Source organism: Erythrolamprus reginae, chromosome 1 (assembly GCF_031021105.1).
Source record: "Erythrolamprus reginae isolate rEryReg1 chromosome 1, rEryReg1.hap1, whole genome shotgun sequence".
Taxonomy (NCBI): domain Eukaryota; kingdom Metazoa; phylum Chordata; class Lepidosauria; order Squamata; family Dipsadidae; genus Erythrolamprus; species Erythrolamprus reginae.
This window is the reverse complement of record NC_091950.1, coordinates 337,920,961-337,941,600: the sequence shown is the minus strand read 5'-3', so window position 1 is coordinate 337,941,600 and position 20,640 is coordinate 337,920,961. Positions and strand designations below refer to the sequence as shown.

The 20,640-nt window shown below is 34.8% G+C and overlaps 1 protein-coding gene across 1 annotated transcript in view; it reads right to left on the bottom strand.

Moving 5' to 3' along the window:
* The window catches only part of RYR2 (ryanodine receptor 2), a 279,326-nt gene that overhangs the window by 76,710 nt on the left and 181,976 nt on the right, over positions 1-20,640 (bottom strand). Inside the window, exons 57-69 of the mRNA XM_070734013.1 lie at positions 20,428-20,505; positions 19,768-19,843; positions 17,929-18,055; positions 16,496-16,611; positions 13,959-14,023; positions 13,242-13,363; positions 10,049-10,098; positions 5,599-5,659; positions 4,065-4,303; positions 3,578-3,659; positions 1,918-2,042; positions 1,093-1,413; positions 168-408 (exon numbers count right to left, since the gene is read on the bottom strand). Coding sequence (XP_070590114.1) covers positions 168-408; positions 1,093-1,413; positions 1,918-2,042; positions 3,578-3,659; positions 4,065-4,303; positions 5,599-5,659; positions 10,049-10,098; positions 13,242-13,363; positions 13,959-14,023; positions 16,496-16,611; positions 17,929-18,055; positions 19,768-19,843; positions 20,428-20,505 — 1,703 coding nt within the window. The remainder of the gene's footprint in view (positions 1-167; positions 409-1,092; positions 1,414-1,917; positions 2,043-3,577; positions 3,660-4,064; positions 4,304-5,598; positions 5,660-10,048; positions 10,099-13,241; positions 13,364-13,958; positions 14,024-16,495; positions 16,612-17,928; positions 18,056-19,767; positions 19,844-20,427; positions 20,506-20,640) is intronic.

Here is a 20,640-nt window from a genome sequence, read left to right as displayed (position 1 = left end):
GAATGGGACAGAGATGTTGCACTGGTGAAATAAATTCCTGTACTATTAATTTTAAAAAATCTTGGTCTTAAATTAATTCATAATAATGCTAAACAAATGCTATTAAATCAGGTCACTCCCATAATGTGATTTAAAACAAGTCTTTTAAAAACGAGTTCTCTGCAAACCTGTTGTAATCCACAAATCTGATCAACAATGGATAGAAAGCATATAGGTCCCGGGCAAGTGTAGTGAATTCATCTAGAATGAGAAGTTCTGCCTCAGACATATCACCCCTGCCTTCTGCTCGTAAGTGTTCTTCATCAGCGATCACCAGAGCTGCTTTTTTCTTCAGTTTCTCCATCAGTGGAAGAAAATGTGTTTTCAGAAGTTCCGGCTTTACTTTGCTTATGATAGGCTGAGAAAACACTATGTAAATAATTCATTAATTTTACTGCATATTAGTTTGTATTCTGGAATAATTATAATAAAAGATGTTACAATCTTCAATAGTTACTACACTAGATTTTTTGGTCATCTCTCAAAGAAATACAAACCAAAAGTTATACAATGGTACCTCTACCTACAAATGCCTCTACTTATGAACTTTTCTAGATAAGATCTGGGTGTTCAAGATTTTTTCCCCCTCTTCTCAAGAACCATTTTCCAGTTACAAACCCGAGCCTCCAAAACTGTAACCGGAAATGGCGGGGAGAAGCCTCCATGGGCCTCTCTAGAAATCTCCTGGGAGGAAACAGGGCCTCCACACTCCCTGTGGTTTCCCCAATCGCAAGCATTATTTGCTTTTACATTGATTCCTATGGGAAAAATTGCTTCTTGGTTACGGAACGAATTAAGTTCGTAAGTAGAGGTACCACTGTACAATGTTCATCTCTATTCATTTTAGTTTTTGTCAAATCCTGCTCATTTCTTTTTATTCCTATTATTAAATCCACATACATCTTCTGATAAACTGAGCCTCTACCTCTCATAATCCATTTAGTCGTTTTATAAAGTGCAATGTATCTATTTAAATGAGCTATTTCTGCTTTGCTCAATTTCCTTTCATTTTTTTAAAAATGCAGGTAAAGGTGAACCAAAACTTTCCCTTACCTGCTAATCTCTTCATCCAGGCTCCTTCATCTATGCCCAAATTGTTATGTATGATTTTTAGAATGTTGCCCAGAAGAGTATTCATATCATCTGAAGTCAATGCTGTGCAGCACATTTCACTCTTGTTATGATTGTTTTCTGGTCCATGTTCCCACCAATGTGACATGTAACTGCAAAGCATGGGCAATATAACTTCCATTACATGAGGCATTTGTGTGTAGCGAATGCCTGATTCTGCTAATTCTACAATTTCTTCCATCAGCTTTTCCAGAGATGGAATATTTGGACAAAGTTCCTGTACGTTGTTTGGTAAAGTTAAACCTAAAAGAACAATATTATGTATTAATATAATATCATGTTTAACAGTGCTAGCAAACAATCCCTTAGTTCATTCTGAATATGTATGTTTGTTATACATGTGTCCACACATATGATTTTCTATATTTCCAAACATCACTCATCATTAATGTCTATTTTCTGAAAATATGTAACTTAGTAATGACATAAAAAATCAAATTGAGTAGATTTTATTTTGCATATTAGATTTTTTTCACATAATCTCTTTTCCAGTGTGCTTCTCTTCTTCCTTCATCTTCCTCCAACTCTTCAAATCTACTCTAAATACAATGATTTTACTAAAATCTTTGCTGGGGGTGAAATGAGTTCAAGAACAAAAAGGAACAATACTCCTTCAATTACATTGATGGAATAAGAATTCTAAACAATTACATCCAAGTAGATTTCATTTTTTAAAAACTAGCTCCAAAGTTAGATCAATTAAATCAGCATTCCACCAGTACATGCAGTAAATCCATACTGAGTTACCTGCTCTTGTTGTCTTAGTATTGTATATAGAATAAATATTGTGACTGTTTAGATGAGTTTCTAAAAATGCCACAGGAAAGGCACCAGCAAAAGCAGCTATACATTCACCTAAAGCTGAGCGTTGGCTGTAAAGTAAAAAAAACAAACATCTTTTTTAAAATCAATGCAAATATAATTAGTTTAGTTTCATGTTAATAAGACGTAAGATGGTCAATTTGCCTGGTAATTATTGTCAGACAATAGTATCTGAGTAGTACAGGATTTACTCAGATTATTACTATATAAACATTATTTTTGTTTTAGTCATAGGCCTGGTTTTGGCTCTGAAACTATCTTTTTGAACTGAGGGGTTGATATTGCTGATTTTCTTAGATTTCTCAGTCGCTTTCAATATGACAGATCCTGATGTCTTCTTGGAGAGTTTTTAGGAAAGGTATTCCTGCAGTGGTTCTGGCTAATATTTGAAATATAATCTCCCAAGGATAGTACTGAGGTATTTGAATAATAGAATAACAGAATTGGAAGGGATTTGGGAGGGATTTGCGAGGTCTTCTAGTGCAACTCCATACCATTACAGACAATGGTTGTCCAATCTCTTCTTTAAAATTTTCAATGATGGAGCACCTACAATTTCTGAAGGCAAGTCATTCCACTGATTAATTGTTCTACCAGGAAATGTCTTCTTATTTCTGGGCTGGTTCTCTCCTTGATTGGTTTCTATCTATTCTATTTTCAGGTGCTTCGGAGAATTGGTTGACCCCCTCTTCTTTGTAGCAACCCTTAGATATTGGAACCCTTTCTTGGGTTAACATTTTCTTCTTTCTCATTAAACTAGACATACCTAATTTCTGCAACTATTCTTCATATGTTTTAGCCTCCAGTCTTCTAATCATCTTTATTGTTCTTCTTTTCACTGTTTCCACAGTCTTGGTACTTTTTTTATAAACTGGCCACAATATTCCAAATGCGGTTTGTGTTCAACTCTGCAATGTCTACATTATAGAGTCCAACCAGGTTAAAATTTTATATGGTGTTGAATATCCAAACTAATTTTTAATTCTTACTTTCAGTCATATGCATAATTCTAGATCACTTTTTATTAGATTTAGGTGGGTGTTTAAGACCTGATTGAAGATGGCCAATAAAATGACCTGATTGGATGAAGGCCAATAAAATGAAGCAATTTCAAGGGTAGGAAATCAGATTTTTAATGGATTTACGTATTCCAGAAGAGGTTGCACTCCCCTAATGAATCATATTTTCTATTAAAGCAGACCCATCTTTACCATTAAAGATAACATATATGGATTCTTTGATAGATGAAGAGCCTATTATTAGCTCTTCACCTTGTTTGGATAGAGATACAGGTAGTCCTTGTACAGTGACTGCTCAAAGTTATGATGATGCTAAATGAGACTTAAAGACAGTCCTCAAAGTCACAGTAGTTGCAGTACCCTTGTGATTGGCAACTCACATGTAATTATGACTGTTGCAGCAACATTTGGTCACTTGATAGCTATTTGTGATCTTCACCACCAGCTTCCCACCAGCAAAGTCAATGGGAAAGGTGGAATGAAGTTGTAACACGACATTGCACCTAATGCACAATTCACTTAACTGATCATAATACATTTTTTAATATTCCATATTTCTTTCTTACCGTTCCACATAGATACTCTTGCTAGTTCCCAAAGCATATAAGCTGGCCAGTATTCTATAACAAGATATTTGAACATCTTCCACTAGGAAAAACAGGAAGAAAAAAGTAAACAATTTTGTGCACTGCTTTTCATTGGTATCCACAGCATAACTAAGAGACCACTATAAACATACCAGAAAACAATTTAGAACAATTTGAAAATTTACATCTGCACATGCAAACAGGCTAGTATTATTACAAATCGCTGAAGAATAGCTGAATCTCTCTCTTCAAAATAATTTATTTCTATTTTGAAGATGGATAAATACAATCAATACAATTAAACACATGAAGCTGAAATTGTTGTTTGAAAATTGCTTTTATAAATTCCAATAAAATCAAGGTATTGGTGTATTATTGTCGGAATATTAGAAGCCAAGCTATAATGTTCTTGAACTCAATGGGATAAATTATTGTAATGGAATAAATTATTCCTTTTGATACTTACATATCAAATCTTCACCAAACTGATGCTGTCCAATGTGCTCAAATAATGAAGACAATACTGGCAGGAGAGCTACTGTTGTGTAGTTAATAATTTGTGTTACTCCTTTTGGCTGACTCCTGGTGTGTGTGAATTGCCCCTGCTTAAGATTTTCCATTGTTTTTTCCAGGTCCTCTGCAGCATTATCCAAAAATGTTCTCAAAGCCATCTTAACAGCTTCCAGACCTGTCTTCATTACTGTCCTGTATATAACATGCACATAAAATAACATTATATTCTATTATGAACAAAATCCATAGAATTCCTATGTATCAAGGAGCAAACCTTTTGAGAATCACTACAAGTGGTTACAGAAGTACCCTTTTCCCCCCAGAATAAGACATTCCTGATAATAAACCCAATCAGACTTTTGAGTGCATGGCAATAAGGGCAAGAGCTTATTTTAGATTTCAAAAAAATATAAGAAAGGGTTCTATTTGGGGGAAAACACGGGTATCATAAAAATATATTTTAGATCTATATAAATAGTTCATTGAAGCTAGAAGGCAAAATTGTTAGTTGACATAATTCTGTCATTTTAAAGGGATTGGGGGAAGTTAGCTATGGTTCTTATGTTACGATTTATATTTCTATTGGAATTCCAGATCGTTCACATGAGAATCTTCCACCACTTTTTTATCTCTACAAAGTAAACTTGTCTAAGTGATAGTGACTAGTTCAAATTTACCCTCTAATATACATATAGAGTTGTGTAACATCACAAAGTATAAATTTAAAATAATTTTCAGAGAAGGGTGGCATACAAATCTAATAAATAAATAAATATTTGGTCCAGTCTGATACATTGACTACCATGTACTCTGGCTCTGTATGAAGCCATTCTAACCCCTATATTATTATAATTTTTTTTGATAATGTCATAATTAGATTCAAGTCAGTTCTGTGCCTGAGGCTATCCTGAAGCTGTAGCAAATACGGAATACACAAGCATAAGTGTTAATTAGAACATTAGGAATCTCTGCAAGAGGTAAAAGCCAACTCTAACAGTTGCATGTGTTTAGACTAAGCAATAATAAAGAGTAGGAACAAGCTGACTATGTCAAAGTGGACATAAAGAGCTGAAAATAGTTTTGAGAATGTTTAGAGCATACAGTGTAAAACAATAAGAGATACACTGTTGAATTATTTGCTAGAAAATAAAACTTTGGAATGGTGAGGATGGTGTTAATGCAACATATCTAATTTTTAAAGTTTCATTAATAGCGCCAGACTTTTAAATACATTCCAAACATTTGCATAATATGTAATGTTATGATTTGTAATGAAACATTTTCACCATGCAATTATCCTTAATTTCTAATTGAGAAAACAGTTATAAACATGTAATTTATGAAATTCCCAAATAAACTTAAAAGTACTAAAGATGGGAATTGGGTCACATAAAGATATAATGTCTCATCCAAATATATTTTCAGTGCCCCTTTCAGTTTTCTGCAAATTGAAACAATAACTTAATAAAATCTATTTGGCAATTTACCTTGCATCTAAGGTTTGACCCAAGATATGAAGACAATTGACTATTGAAGTTGCATCATTTCCTAAGGGCAAAGGGGGGAAATGGGAGATTTTGTATTATACTGTTTCTACTTTTCACCAGTAGTGGTGAACTTACAAATAGAATTTAATGTTATACATTATATTAATTAAAACATTATTTCAATGACTTCAGAAGATGCAAAAAAAGAAACATCTAACCAGGATAAACAACACATTTTTTGCATGTGATAAGTTCCCTGAATATTTTTTGACATTTAAGCTTTCAGATTGTATTCTTTAAAAGTTAATATTTTATCACATTCATTTATGCATTAATATTGAAGCGTATGTACTATAATGTGTCACGAATCACATCTGAATCTAAAGCTGTCAGATAAAGAATAATGAAAGCAATGAGTCATGCAAAGATATCAATTAATGTTTAAAAGAAGAATTTGGAGAATGGAGATGTCAAAAATAGATTTTTCAAAATTTTGGTCAATAATAAAATTGTAAAAGAAAGAATTTTTTTATATAATTCACAAAGGTAATAATATAAGGTATAACCCAATAGATTATAGTTCAACGACTTTAGTCCTTTATATACTAAGCAAGTATGTTTTTCACTGAAATTTATGGTCCTTACACTTTTTTAATGAGTCTTGCTGTTGTCACAATATAGGAAACATGACAATTCAAGAACTGTACAGGTCTCATATCTTTCTACAATCACACCAGTTGCTTACAGTTATGAGTAAAAAAATATGATGGTAAGTGTAATACTTCAGTAATCACTAAGGAATATAGTGTACATTGTGTCCTAGTTGTATTAACGAAATATAATTTCATTTATTATATTTATTTACATTTATATAAACCATTAGTAATATTTTGAATTAAAAATTCCTAAAATACACCAAATTCCAGGTGGACAGATTTTAGCGTGACATGATTTTTCCCCAGAATGTTCAGATAAAATATCCTAAAGGAAAGTTCAACTATATACAAGATGAAATGTCAAAAAAAAAATTAACAGAATAAAAGCTTTAACTTATTTTATAATAATAAAATCCCTAAACACAGAATTCTATTGAACTAAAAATGTAAGAGAAAGTATAAATAAAGTTTAAAATTACTAAATTCTTAATAGGCCTATAAATAAATGATTAAGAAATGAACATTATAAAAATACTAGGTAGATAAATGAACGTTTTGAAGGTGTTCTAGTGTTATCTGAAGAATGAACATTCCATTTGTTTAGACGTGTAGAAAAATAACCTATGTAAAAGTAATAAGGAGATAATAGTGTAATTAAGGTCATACTTTCACATATTTCAAATGTGTGTATTTCAGCTGATCTTCTATTAAAAAACATGCAGAATTGCATTAAGACACACACACACAGAAAGAGAGAGAGAGAGAGAGAGATTCCCTGAAAAATAAGACCTCCCCCAAAAGAGTTAGTGATGGGGTGGGCACAAGAGACAGCCCTTCCATTCACTGGTCACTTCATGGCTGCTCAGCCCCTTAATCACAGCCCACGGATCAGCTGAGCCAGTGAGAGCCAGGAGCTGCCTCTTGTTCTATCTCTCTGGGCACTTGGAGGTGTTGCTAGTCCCCAGCGCATTGGGATTGCCTGCTCCTCCTGTCCCCTTCTGCCCGGCTGCTGTTGGTCTTGCAAGGCTCTTGATTGGATCACTGCCTTTGCCTGCTGCTTGTGTCATCCCGGCATTTTGTGAAAGGGAGAAGGCACAGCTGCTGTTGGCCCTGGGATTTTTTTTAATCTCCCTTTTAAAACATGCCAGAACAGTGCTCTTTGGGCCCTGACCCTGGTGGGCACTAGCTCTTGTGCAGGCTGCTACTACAAGGCAGAAAGCAGTGTGGCGCATTGTATCTTCGTGCTCCTGGCCACGCTGCTTTTTGCCATCCTGCAGCTTTGGTGGGCAGCAGCTTCATGGTAGCCCTGCAGGGGGATGAAGGAAGGAGGGGAAATCACCCCTTCCTCCATCCATCTGCTCCTGTCTGGTGCAAGGCAGATCTCCCCTCCCTCCTCCATCTGTCTGTCCCACTGCAGAGCTGCCCCCGAACTGCTCACCCAACCCAACTCTGCCTCCCTGCCCCACTATACTCATCTAAACCAGATTCCCCCCCCACACACATGTTAATCAGCCCTGCCAACCCTGTACACACACACATCCATGGTTCAGCATAGATCAACCCCAAGGAAATGAGGACCTGCCCCCCTGTCTCCTACTGGTACATGGGAAGTAAGATGGATGGATGGATGGATGGATGGATGGATGGATGGATGGATGGATGGACGGACGTACAGATAAGAAGACATACACACAGAGAGAGAGAGAGTGAGGACAAAAGAAATCATGTATTTGAGGTTCAAAAATAAAATAATTCTAAGATGCATTTTTCCAGTAATTACAATAATATATTAAAGTTCAATCATTGTATCTGTCATGCAAGAATGACCTTATAAATGTTTGAAGCATATCTCTCTTTCCTATTACAAGTGAATTCTTTAAGGATGCAAGTCATGGTCCTTTTTTGGGATGTTGTATATGATTTTCTCTCCTTATACAAATATTCAGTATTTTGGAGTTTTTCAGCATGACTGAGCCTCACTGAAATGTTTCACTGTTTCAGGTATTTAAAAGTTACTTTAGAACTTTTCTAAATTCTGTAGCTCTGTGAAATATGCTGATACAGGTATCTTACTTTTCATGAGTCTTGTTTTAGCTTCTTTCAATACTTGACATAGGAGTCTGCATCAAATATAATTAGCCACTAACCATTTTCTGTTGCTCCAGCACGACTAATCTCACATACAGTATATGCTAGAGTAACCATTTTCAATCAAGCCATATTTAAGTCAGTAAAATAAAATTAGAAGCAAACATCAGAGATGGGATGAGATGCTTTTAAATTTTAATTTCAAAATCTGCATGTTCAATAAAGGCTTGATAGGCTGTCTATAAAGCTGATTTCTGATCATTTTATGTAAGGTTGGATATAAAATTCCAACTGAAAAAGAACTAAACAATGATCTTAAGAACCTAGAAATCTGTGACTAAAATTCCAGCTGGAAAACAGCTAAACAGTGACTTGCATGCATTTTTAAAAAAACTGTCCCTAAACTATTCTTAAAAAATTCTTTGGAGAATGGGATTGGTGGACTACCATGAGGTGGCATAAACTCAATAAATAAATGAGTAGGTACGCATATATGCATAAATACATAATTTTTTATTGAGCTTCTGTCTTTTACTTTGCAAACTCCTCTGCCAATCTTTTTGTCAACGATCAGCCCAGAGTCATTCACTAAATTGCATGTGGCCATGAATCTATGTCTCCTTCTCATGAGTTCAGTACCTTAACCACGATACACTTGCTGTCCTATTAGGATCGCTTCTATGAGACTCTAATATATTATAAAAATCAAAGTAATTCATCAATAATCTATGCCAAATTATTGTGAAATTGCCAGAGTCCTGGTCATAATTATGTTTCAAATATACAAGGATTCCAATAATCATTCTCTTTTCTTAGAGGAATAGTAATGATAAGCGTTCAACATAGCTACATAATTTTTAAAAAAAAACAAATTTTACACCCCGCAACACTTTGTTTGTAATAGGGGTAATCTATATGGAATTTTTCATGATCCATTCTCAGTAGCAAACATGCATTACTTATTTTATGAAAAACAGAGCAACAGAATTATTTGATCTCTTTGACACATAACTCCAAAAGAGGCTGTGTTATTGCTGTCTGTGTGTGTGTAAATGTATTTTCGGACTATAAGATGCACTGGTGTGTAAGATGCACCAAGATTTCAAAGAGATAAGTAAGAAAAAATGTTTTTGTCCTCCCCAGTCCCCAGAATCACTCTGCAAAATGGGCCCATTTTTGCTTTCCCCCAGCCACCAGGAGCACCTTGCAGGACTTCCAAACCCTCTGTGTACCCCACGTTTGTGAAAATCAGGTCTGTTTTTTGCAAAAATGGGATGTGGGGGCGGGGCTTCCAGAGGCCAAAAATGGCTGCATACGGTGTATAAGACCCACCGAAATTTCCACACTCTTTTAGGAGGGGAGAAAGGTGCATCTGATACTCAAAAAAATGGTATATATAGGTAAGATAGATATGGGAACAGAGAGAGCAGAATCAAATGAATAGTCATGACCCCAAAATACACAGGATTCTCAGTCACTGCTATGGAAATGCTATGCCATTTTAGTAGGAAAACTGTGGTTATATAATAAGATCAAAAATTGTATGTTTACTGAACATATAAGTTACCTTGGTTTGCTATCCCCCAAATATTAGCAGTGATACATAAAATCATGCAGCATGCGAACAAAGAGGACACACAGAGTTGCAAATAATGGTAAGAAAAACAAGGGATGCTCAAACAAGCATTTGTCAAGGGTCTTCTTACCAAACAGTGAAATCCTATGCCTGACAAGAACTCCAAGTTTGCAGAATAGGCTAAAGACAAAGGATAAATCAAAGAGAAGGGAAGGGACAAAGAAAAAAAGGAAGAAAATAAGAGATGATGTATGAGCAGGAAAAAGCAACATGATGTTTTGCAGAAAGAATCAGTTCTGAGCAGAATGTAGGACTGAAAATACTACAAAAGTTTTCAAGAATTGCTCCACAACAAACATAGTTAAGAAAGCACATATCTGAAGTAAAGAAACAGAGTAGGTGGGAAATAGCCTTTAAAATATCAGTAGCCTAGTATTTAGATACAAATGTAAAAATAAACATTTAAAAGCAAGAGAGAATAGATTCTTACTGAGTAATAGGCAAATATTTAATAATAGTACATAGTACATTCATTTCATATATGCATAAAACTTATATTGCCTTTTTCAAATAAAATGTGTTTGATATACAATTCCTACTGGCCAACACAGATTTACTAAAGCCATTCATTTCAGTGGGTTAAAGTGCAATTAAATTCTGCTTGATTAAAGTTAATGAAATTGAGTAAGATACAAACTTAAGTAGTAGATATGAATGGCTTGGTTTTTATAAAATGGATTGCATCTGGTTGCTCTGTTTCACTGATACAAACTTTTTCCATCCAAAAGAGAGCTCCATTTGTAAATGCAGATATGAGTTTTTAATGAACTCGAGTCATACTATAAAAAAGCTTATGGATTAATTCTGGAATTCATTATTCCCACATTTTCAGAGATGGTGTGTTATTTCAAGAGATACTCATATTACGAATTAAATAAGTAAATAAATATTAACAATATACGCCTCAGAATGAAGTAAATTTAAGCTCAAACCTATATTCCTTGAAGTTATGTTTTATATAATATGTTTGGTCTGGAAGAAATACTAACTAGGTATTATCATGTGTTCCCAGAGAAAATGACATAATTACTTTTAGTTATCTCTTTAAAGGTTGACTAATTCAGTCACTCATTTATATAAGAAAACTCTGCACTCTTTCATGTTACCTTGATTAGGTTAATGAATCAAAATATCAGTTCCAGAGGTATTTCTAAGGCAATATCTTATTTTGAAAATCCAAGTGCAATTTAATTTTATAAAAGACACTGAAAAACATTAAATTTTTCTTTTATTTTATCTAATTCAGAACAAGTTGTCAGATACAATGATAAAGTGAATTTACATAGTTATTCTGTCATGATTTTAATATTTTGTTTTCAATTATCAAATGGGATAAAAACAGTTGCAAATATTTGTATTCAAAGAAAATAGTAAGAGTTTTGAAAGGATAATTATACAGAATTGGTTATAAAGCATAATCATTAGTCTCATATTCCACTTGCTACCTTTTGATTTAAAAGATTCAAAAAGTGTCGGTGGTGAAAATGTGACATGGGGAGTGTCTTTACCATAAATAAATAAGACAATAATTACAGAAAACGTACAAACCAAATGTGTGCTTTCAGCAGGACCTTGAGAAATGTACAACTATGAGACAGATTTTTTTTTCCAAATTAGTTGATTTGGAAATAGCCAAAAAGAAAATAAATAGAGTTGAATCATAGGATGATTTCACAATAATATGGAATTGAAGATTTGTTACTGAATGTAAAATAATGGCATATGATTGGGGGGGGGAAACAAATCTGAGAATAAATGAAATGCATAATGCATGGTTGAATATTGTTCAGGAAGAAAGGATGTATATTCTCACCTTGGTTGATACAGTTATGGACAAATGTAATGAATACGGGTGTCCTTTTACACATAAGTAATGCTACATTGTCTACATGGAAAAAGACACCCATATTGTTAATTAAGAACCCAAATAATTTGCAGTGAATGCTATACAGCAATGGTCCACAACTTTTGCAGCTTGGCAACCCGGCAGGTAGGTGGGGGAGAATGAAACTGGGTCATATGAGCAGTGGGCCGGTACACATGCATGTATACACAGCTAAAGTTTCGCAAGCAATGGGCTGGTGTGCAAATGTACACAGCTCAACTTGCACAAGTTGAGGTGGATTTGATTATGTACGGAAAACAAATGAGAATCAAACACAAAATGACTGTATGACGAAACACTGAATGTCTGAAAAAGTTATGTTATATTGAGTTGGTAAGATCTTCAAAAATAAAAAAAATGAGAACAAAAGGCAATGAATGAATCAGTACACAAATGTGGTAGAAGAAAATTTTCTTACTACTTGACTTTTTCTCAATGTTGCATTATATTGCTTACTCTAAAGGAGAACATGATGAGTTATATGTATGCAATTTTAATTACCTGCTACTATTGAATAAACTGAATCAAATATTTGGCCTATTTTATTTTCATAGGACATTGATACAGAACTTTGATTCTTTCATTACTTCCTTCCTTCAAAATTTCCCAGTTTAAAAGACTCTTTGTAAAAAATATCCCTGAGAACCATGTCTTATGTAATCTAACAAGGGGTCTAGTAACACATTTTATTACTATCTTATTAAAAGACATAAACTGGCTGATGAAGTGAGATACAGTTTATGAAACTGCATGATTTCTAATAACATTTGCTGGTTTAAAGTTTACTATAGTAGTTCATACAAAGATGGGAACAGGAATGTTAGCCATAATATAGCATAATTTAGCATGTAAGTGTATGCATGTGTATCAGTACCAGTAATACCAGTAAGAAAAACAAATAAATTTTAGAATTTCTTAATATAACAGTGGAGAAATATGGTTAATGAATGTATGTCACCTTCTGTAAAAATATACTTGTGAATCAATATGAGAACACACAGGAGGACAAAATTATTAATATGTGTGTGCATATTAATAATTATTATTTATGTCCTGTTTTTCTAGCCCCAGAGTATTCAAGATGACTATCAGCTGCCAAAACATAAAAGCTAGAAGCCTCTATAGTTAAATGTAATGGGAGGGATGGGGAAAAATAATATAAGAGATGACAACACATAGAAAACACTACTAGGTAAAAGAGGAAGATCAAGGAAATTATTCAAATTTCAGTTTTTACAGCTCATAATCTTATAAGATATATGTTGGATTTTTGTTACTTTTCAGGTCTCTAAATATAACCATAAACCTGCCAATGTTTTGGAATGTGCAAATTGACTATTATACTTTATCATATACTACTATATTATATATGTTTTACCTGGTTACCATTTCTTTCTCCTTGTTAGAAGCATGACCTCCACTGCTCAGAGGTCTGCTTGCTGCAGATAGGAAATACAGGCGGTGATTTTTGAAATACTGATCAATTAAAGGAAGTACAACCTAAAATAAATACATGGAAGAGATAAAAGACTACAGTTACAATACTGATTAGTACAATTTCTTAATGCTATTGTTTTTATTCTTAGTTTCTTGGCATTACAGACCTGTCAACATGCAATATATGCAGGATTTATTAACATAAATTCAACTTTTCTCTAGGATATGTCCTTTAATAGGATTTACTATTAGATCAAAATTTTACACTTTTGTCTAGAGGTAAAAATAGCTTTAATGTTCTTTTACTTTTACTTTATTATTTTTCATAATTTTAATTGCAGAAATTCTCCCCATGCCTGTTCTTGAATTAGGAATAATAGCTCAGCAATGGAGAATCATCTTACTCAAGTAGTTATGGGTGCTAGTACTAGTGGTATTACTAACAATTCCCTAAGAATAATTTTTGCTTCTAACATCTATTTTTCTAATTTTTTTAAAAATCACTACAAGTCATTGGATGATTAACAAGCAGGAACATGTTACATTCTGCAGCATTTATGTGGCTTGTCCAGAATGTCATAACTATGCTTTACAGTTGATTAATATTAACTTTTAATTTGCCATAATAAATATTACAGAAAAATAGCATATACTTTACTTTAGCAAAGAATTTAATTTCTTGTTCATAAGGAAACTGTTCTCCTTTCCCTCTGCTGCCACCATCTGCATAAGAAAAAAAGTGCTACAAATTTAATTGAATATATTATAGCTACTTTTTGCACTGTATTCTTTATAAAATAAACTTTTCATCTATCCATTCTACAGTACTACATGACTTGAAACGTTGGTTTTTATTTTAGATGCTTTAAGGTTTTTCTTAATCTACAAAGAAGCACAGTAACAAACTTGATTTCAGCTTATAACATCCATATACTCTATAAAACAAAAACAGAATTCAGTCTTAGTTAATTTGCAATAATGTCTCGCATTACCAGCAGCAGCTTAAAAAGGCATTCTTTTCTGTCTTTTTAAGAGAGAAATTAAATCCCCTAGGCATTTACTAAGAACTCAATTACATAAAATATAAATTACTCCTGATGAAGAGCAGTTCATAGATTTCATACAACTACTGTTGTAATATACAGTACTCGAAAGATTGACTGTAAATATTAAGAAGCTCAAATTATTCAATGTTCTATATTTAAAGAGAATTATCAGTATTGGTTCATTTCTTTCAGAAATGTTCTTCCAAAAATAAGAAAAAAAAGGAGTAAAAACTAAAATAGATCATGAATGTATTATAGTTTCTTAGAAATTTCAATACAGTGATCCCTCGATTAGCACGGTCTCGATTAGCGCAAAACGCTGCAACGCGGTTTTTCAAAAAATATTAATTAAAAAAATAAAATATTAAATAAAAAATAAGTCCACGCTAGTTCTCTCTCTCTTTCTCTCCCTGTTGCCGGCGTGGTATATGAGAGAGAAAGAGAGAGGCAGAGGTCGGGCGCATTACCGGGAGGTGGAGGCGGCGTGGGGACGCTGGGTGCCGGGGACACCGAGGAGTGGGTGGACGTGGCCTCTCAGCTGCAGAGGCGGAGGCAACGGCGGAGTCCGGCGCTGGGGCCATGCGGGGCCGCTCATCCAGGGGGGCGTGGACTGGCAAGTCGCCCTCCTTTCTCTTTCTTTCTCTCTCTTATACCACACCGGTAACAGGGAGAGAAAGAGAGAGAGCGGAGGGCACCTTGCCGGTCCACGCCCCCCTAGATGAGCAGCTCCGCATGGCCCCAGCGCTGCCCAGGCAAAGGGGAAACCCCAAGATCGCTTGCCGCTTGCCGTATTGCAGCGAAGGAGGCGAAGCAAGGCTCCAAGCTGCAATACGGCAAGCGGCAAGCGATCTTGGGGTTTCCTCTTTGCCTGGGCGGCGGGAAGACCAAGGGAAGGTTCCTTCAGCCGCCCAACACCTGATCCGCTCTGCAGCGCGGCAGCAGCGAGGAGCCGAAGATGGGGTTTCCCCTTTGCCTTTACCCCATCTTCCGCTCCTCGCTGCTTCCGCGCTGCGGAGCAGATCAGCTGTTGGGCGGCTGAAGGAACCTTCCCTTGGTCTTCCCCGCCGCCCACACGCAAACTCCACCATCTGCGCATGTGCGGCCATGAAAAAAATGGCGCACATGCGCAGATGGTGGTTTTTACTTCCGCATCCAGTATAACGCAGAAATCGGTTAGCGCGGGAGGTCTTGGAACGTAACCCCCGCGCTAACCGAGAGATCACTGTACTGCCTTTTTTAAACTTTTCATTTATGTGATAAACTGCTTTTTGTATTTCAGAAATTACTAGAGTCACTGAGATTCAGGTAGCATATAAATTTAATACTTATTTATCTATTTGTTTGTTTGTTTGTTTGTTTGTTTATTTATTTATTTGACTTTTATGTCACCTACTACTAATAAATAGTAACTATTATTACTAATATTAGTATTCTACTAATACAATACTATTGCTACTTTGATAAATGTAAAACTTTGCAAAATTTAATTTTCCTTAAATTTTCCTTCTTAGAAAATATCAGCGGTGGTTTGCTCCCAGTTCATCCCAGTTCTGCAAACTGGTAGCTGCAGCAGCGGGAGGCTCCGCCCACCTGCCCAGGATGCTTCTGCACATGCACAGAAGTATCACATGCGTAAACCTGTAGCAATGGGTTTTAGAATCCACTACTGGTCAAAACATATTTCTATATCTTCCTCACCTACAGGCAGAAAGCAGTTGGACAGTTATTAATTAATTGTTTTGCTCCTTTGGAAAATGTTCATGTAGTTTATGGAGTTTTTTTCAATAAGTATTGGATTTGACTCATTTTAAGATCTGGTTGGCTCATGCACAATACTAAGCCAGTCTTTTTTTAAAGATCTACTTTATTATAGAAGCCATAGTGACCTGATTAATATCAAATGTAACACTACAATGTACTACCACAAAGATAGAGAAACCATACTACAACTTAGCACTGTGTGCGGACTAAGTCTTTATTAATGAAGGTGTTCATCTGCTATGGTGCAAAAAGAAGTAAGGTTGAACTGTATCTCAAAAAAATGAAATATACTTTTCATACTTTTTACAGCCATTTGCTTCTTATTAACCATGTAAAAGAACCTAAGTCTATATTTTATAATATAAAATATATATTGACAATATCTTACCGAATTCCAGAATATACTGATGGGCTCCATCAACATATCGTATCAATTGCTGGAGAAAACTGTAAGCAAATCTTTTTTCAATGGATGGTGTGTCTAATTCTAAATCCTTTAAGCCTCTGGAACAAATTAAAAAAATATTGCCCTCAACTAAGAAAAAAATTAGAAAGGAGATTACAAACTTTGAAATTATAGAGATAGTAACTCATTTTATCTTTGATCTTTTACTTCTGTATCATTATTTTGGCAAGCTTATCTGGACATCTTTCTGCTTAGTTTCCAAAAACCATCAAGGTTTACTGGTGACCATCTTGGAGGAAGGTTGATTTGTTATTGTTATTATTATTATTATTGCTTCTTATACTTTTTAAATTTTTATAATCTCTTCAGGTTCGCACAGAATATAAAATTATAAATTGGGAGATTGACAGGTTTGAAAGTCATGTACATATTATACACTTATTTATTTGAATCCTGCTTTTATTATTTTTACAAAGAACACAAGACAGTGACCATATCCAATACACCTTCCTCCCCCTATTCATCCCACAACAACAACCTTCTGAGCTGGGTTGAGCTGAGGAGAGTGCAAATAGTCACGAAGCATGCTTTCATGGCTAACATAGGACTGGAATTTGTGGTCTCCAGCTTTCTAGACTTCTGTCTTAATCACTACACTGAAATGGTACATATCTATCAGTGCTCTAGCCATGACAACAGACAACAGACTTCTACTGCATTATAAACATAAGAAGATACTGTTAACATATGACAATGAATGACAATATGCATATGCAAAAACTATTTAATTTATGAGTAAGAAAATTGGTTACTACCATGAGTAAGAAGACTAGTTACTACCGTGTCTTCCCTTCTTTAAATATTTAAACATTTTAAAAACTGTTGGATTATTTATGATTTGTTGTTACATGTTGTGAGCCGCCCCGAGTCTTCGGAGAGGGGCGGCATACAAATCGAATAAATAATAATAAATAATAATAAAATAATCTTTATATGAAAATCTGCATCCTTACCAAGTTCTTAAAAGGTAGGAAATCACAAAACTGATCTTTTGCTTCCCCTTCTTAATGAAGCCCTATTAATTTATTTAAGAAATTACATGAGTTGCGATACATTCAGATCAGATGCTATGCTGAAGCTGACCAGGCTGTTTACTGTTTGCTGCAATGAGGCAAATTGCTGGGAGGCAAAGGCTGAAGGATGGGGGGTCAGCAGATGGCCGAGGCTTCAGCAACATTTGCTGTATAAGATGCACAGGCATTTCCACCCACTTTTGGGGGTAAGTGTGCCTTATACACCAAAAAAATACGGTATTTATTTTCTTATAAAAAACAAATCTTCCCATGCAGTACATAAAGTAATAATGAAGATTATTTCAGCTTTAAAGCTTACAGCAATAACCAATTAGCATTTACCTGGACACAACATAGCCATTGATCTGGAGGAACTTCAGAATATCTTGGGCTTTCTCTCTATCCTTAGCTTTTTCTTTGGCTGTCAATGTATCATAGGGTACAAGTAGGGGATGATTTCCTCCTCCCACTAGAATGCATTAAGAAATTAAATGACAAAATAATGACAATAGCATTATTTTTTAAAGGAATTAAATTTCATAAAACATAAAGACATTACAGTATTCATTTTGCCCTGTTGTATATACTTTCAAGCATCATTACCTCCATATTATTAAAATTGGTAATATTTAATTCCATATGCTAACATTTAAATTCACTAATGCTTATTGCAAAGAATGAAAATCCCAACTCTTACAATCCATACTATTAGCCTGTTGCAGTTTATTTATTAAATTTATATGTCAAGTTCATTTAAAATTTTCGAAGTCATATGTTGCAGAAGTCATTCCACAATTAATTCTGCATAAATATCTTAGAATCACATGCATTTCAATACTTTCCCCAGGTCAGGCACTGAAGATAGGTTACTTTAGATTATAACATATTGACCCCATACCCACGTATATAAAATTGCACTTAAAAATGTTAAAATATATTTTTCACACAGAATCATTATTATATGTAGTGTATCACAGAGCTATCTAGCCAGATAAATTATACTAAGAATGCTGTTTTAGCTATAGAATATTAATTTCTGTGTCTTTCAATTTTCTATTTCAAAATAGAAACATAGAAACATAGAAATCTGACAGCAGAAAAAGACCTCATGGTCCATCTAGTCTGCCCTTATACTATTTTCTGTATTTTATCTTAGGATAGATATATGTTTATCCCAGGCATGTTTAAATTCAGTTACTGTGGATTTATCTACCACTTCTGCTGGAAGTTTGTTCCAAGGATCTACTACTCTTTCAGTAAAATAATATTTTCTCATGTTGCTGTTGATCTTTCCCCCAACTAACTTCAGATTGTGTCCCCTTGGTCTTGTGTTCACTTTCCTATTAAAAACACTTCCCTCCTGGACCTTATTTAACCCTTTAATATATTTAAATGTTTCGATCATGTCCCCCCTTTTCCTTCTGTCCTCCAGACTATACAGATTGAGTTCATTAAGTCTTTCCTGATACATTTTATGCTTAAGACCTTCCACCATTCTTGTAGCCCGTCTTTGGACCCGTTCAATTTTGTCAATATCTTTTTGTAGGTGAGGTCTCCAGAACTGAACACAGTATTCCAAATGTGGTCTCACCAGCATTCTATATAGCGGGATCATAATCTACCTCTTCCTGCTTGTTATACCTCTAGCTATGCAGCCAAGCATCCTACTTGCTTTCCCTACCGCCTGATTGCACCGTTCACCCATTTTGAGACTGTCAGAAATCACTACCCCTAAATCCTTTTCTTCTGAAGTATTTGCTAACACAGAACTGCCAATACAATACTCAGATTGAGGATTCCTTTTCCCCAAGTGCATTATTTTACATTTGGAAACATTGAACTGCAGTTTCCATTGCTTTGACCATTTATCTAGTAAAGCTAAATCATTTACCATATTACAGACGCCTCCAGGAATATCAACCCTATTGCACACTTTAGAGTCATCGGCAAATAGGCAAACCTTCCCTACCAAACCTTCCCCTATGTCACTCACAAACATATTAAAAAGAATAGGACCCAGAACAGACCCTTGTGGCACACCGCTTGTAACCTGACTCTGCTCAGAATACTCGCCATTAACAATAACTCTCTGATGTTTACGCTTCAGCGGAATGTCCCCAGCGGAAGTACTTTGCTCATCAGTCTATGGTAATTTATATATATATTTAAAATAGATTGTACCTTTGGCTTCAAGTTCCATTTTCTTTTTCTTTGCCCATATGTTATGATAATTTTCAGCCATCATCTCAGCCATTGCCTAAGTAAGAAGGAAGACATACATAATTACAATTTGTTTTCTAGTAGGTTAGCTAAGCTTGTTTTCATTTTTTTAACAAAATAATTGATGCATTTTTGGTCCCAAAAATACCAACTTCAAGCATATTTTTTAATAATTAATTTAATAGAGACTTCCACAAATTCTCTCCAATATTACAGAAACTGCACGAGCAGAATTCTGCTCTTGAACATGCTCCCTCAGGAGGGTGAGGGAGGAAATTTTTGCCAATTCACCCTTCAGCTCCTTGTGCTTCCCTTAATCTGGTCTGGAAGATTGGAGAACCTTCCAGATCAGTGTCAAAAGTAGTAGGGAAAGTTGCCAGGGAAAGGAGGAATCGGCAAAAATTGCCTCTTACCCTTCCACCAGCTGGAACCACTGTATCAAAAGCCCTTCCATTCTTGGAAGACCAATTGCAGGTCCAAGCATCTGTTAGAAAAGTGGGAGATAAATTATAACTATCAGAGGATTAGTAGAGAACTGCATTAAGTAATTCTTTAAAAAGCCATGGAAACTTCTTAAAACTTTATATTCCTAATCATGATCACAATAGCCATGTAACTTACATGTAACTCTCTGGAGAGGGTAACATTACTCATGTCAATTGCACGGGGACTATAGCCATGGACTGTATCTACAGAAATCTGAATAAATATCAATAGAGGTATTAACAGAAGAAAAGAAAAATAAAACATTTTTGAACAAGTTTAATGACAGCTTACAGAGGGGCTCCATCAAGAAATAGGAAAACATTAAGACATTTATCAGTTTATCACGAT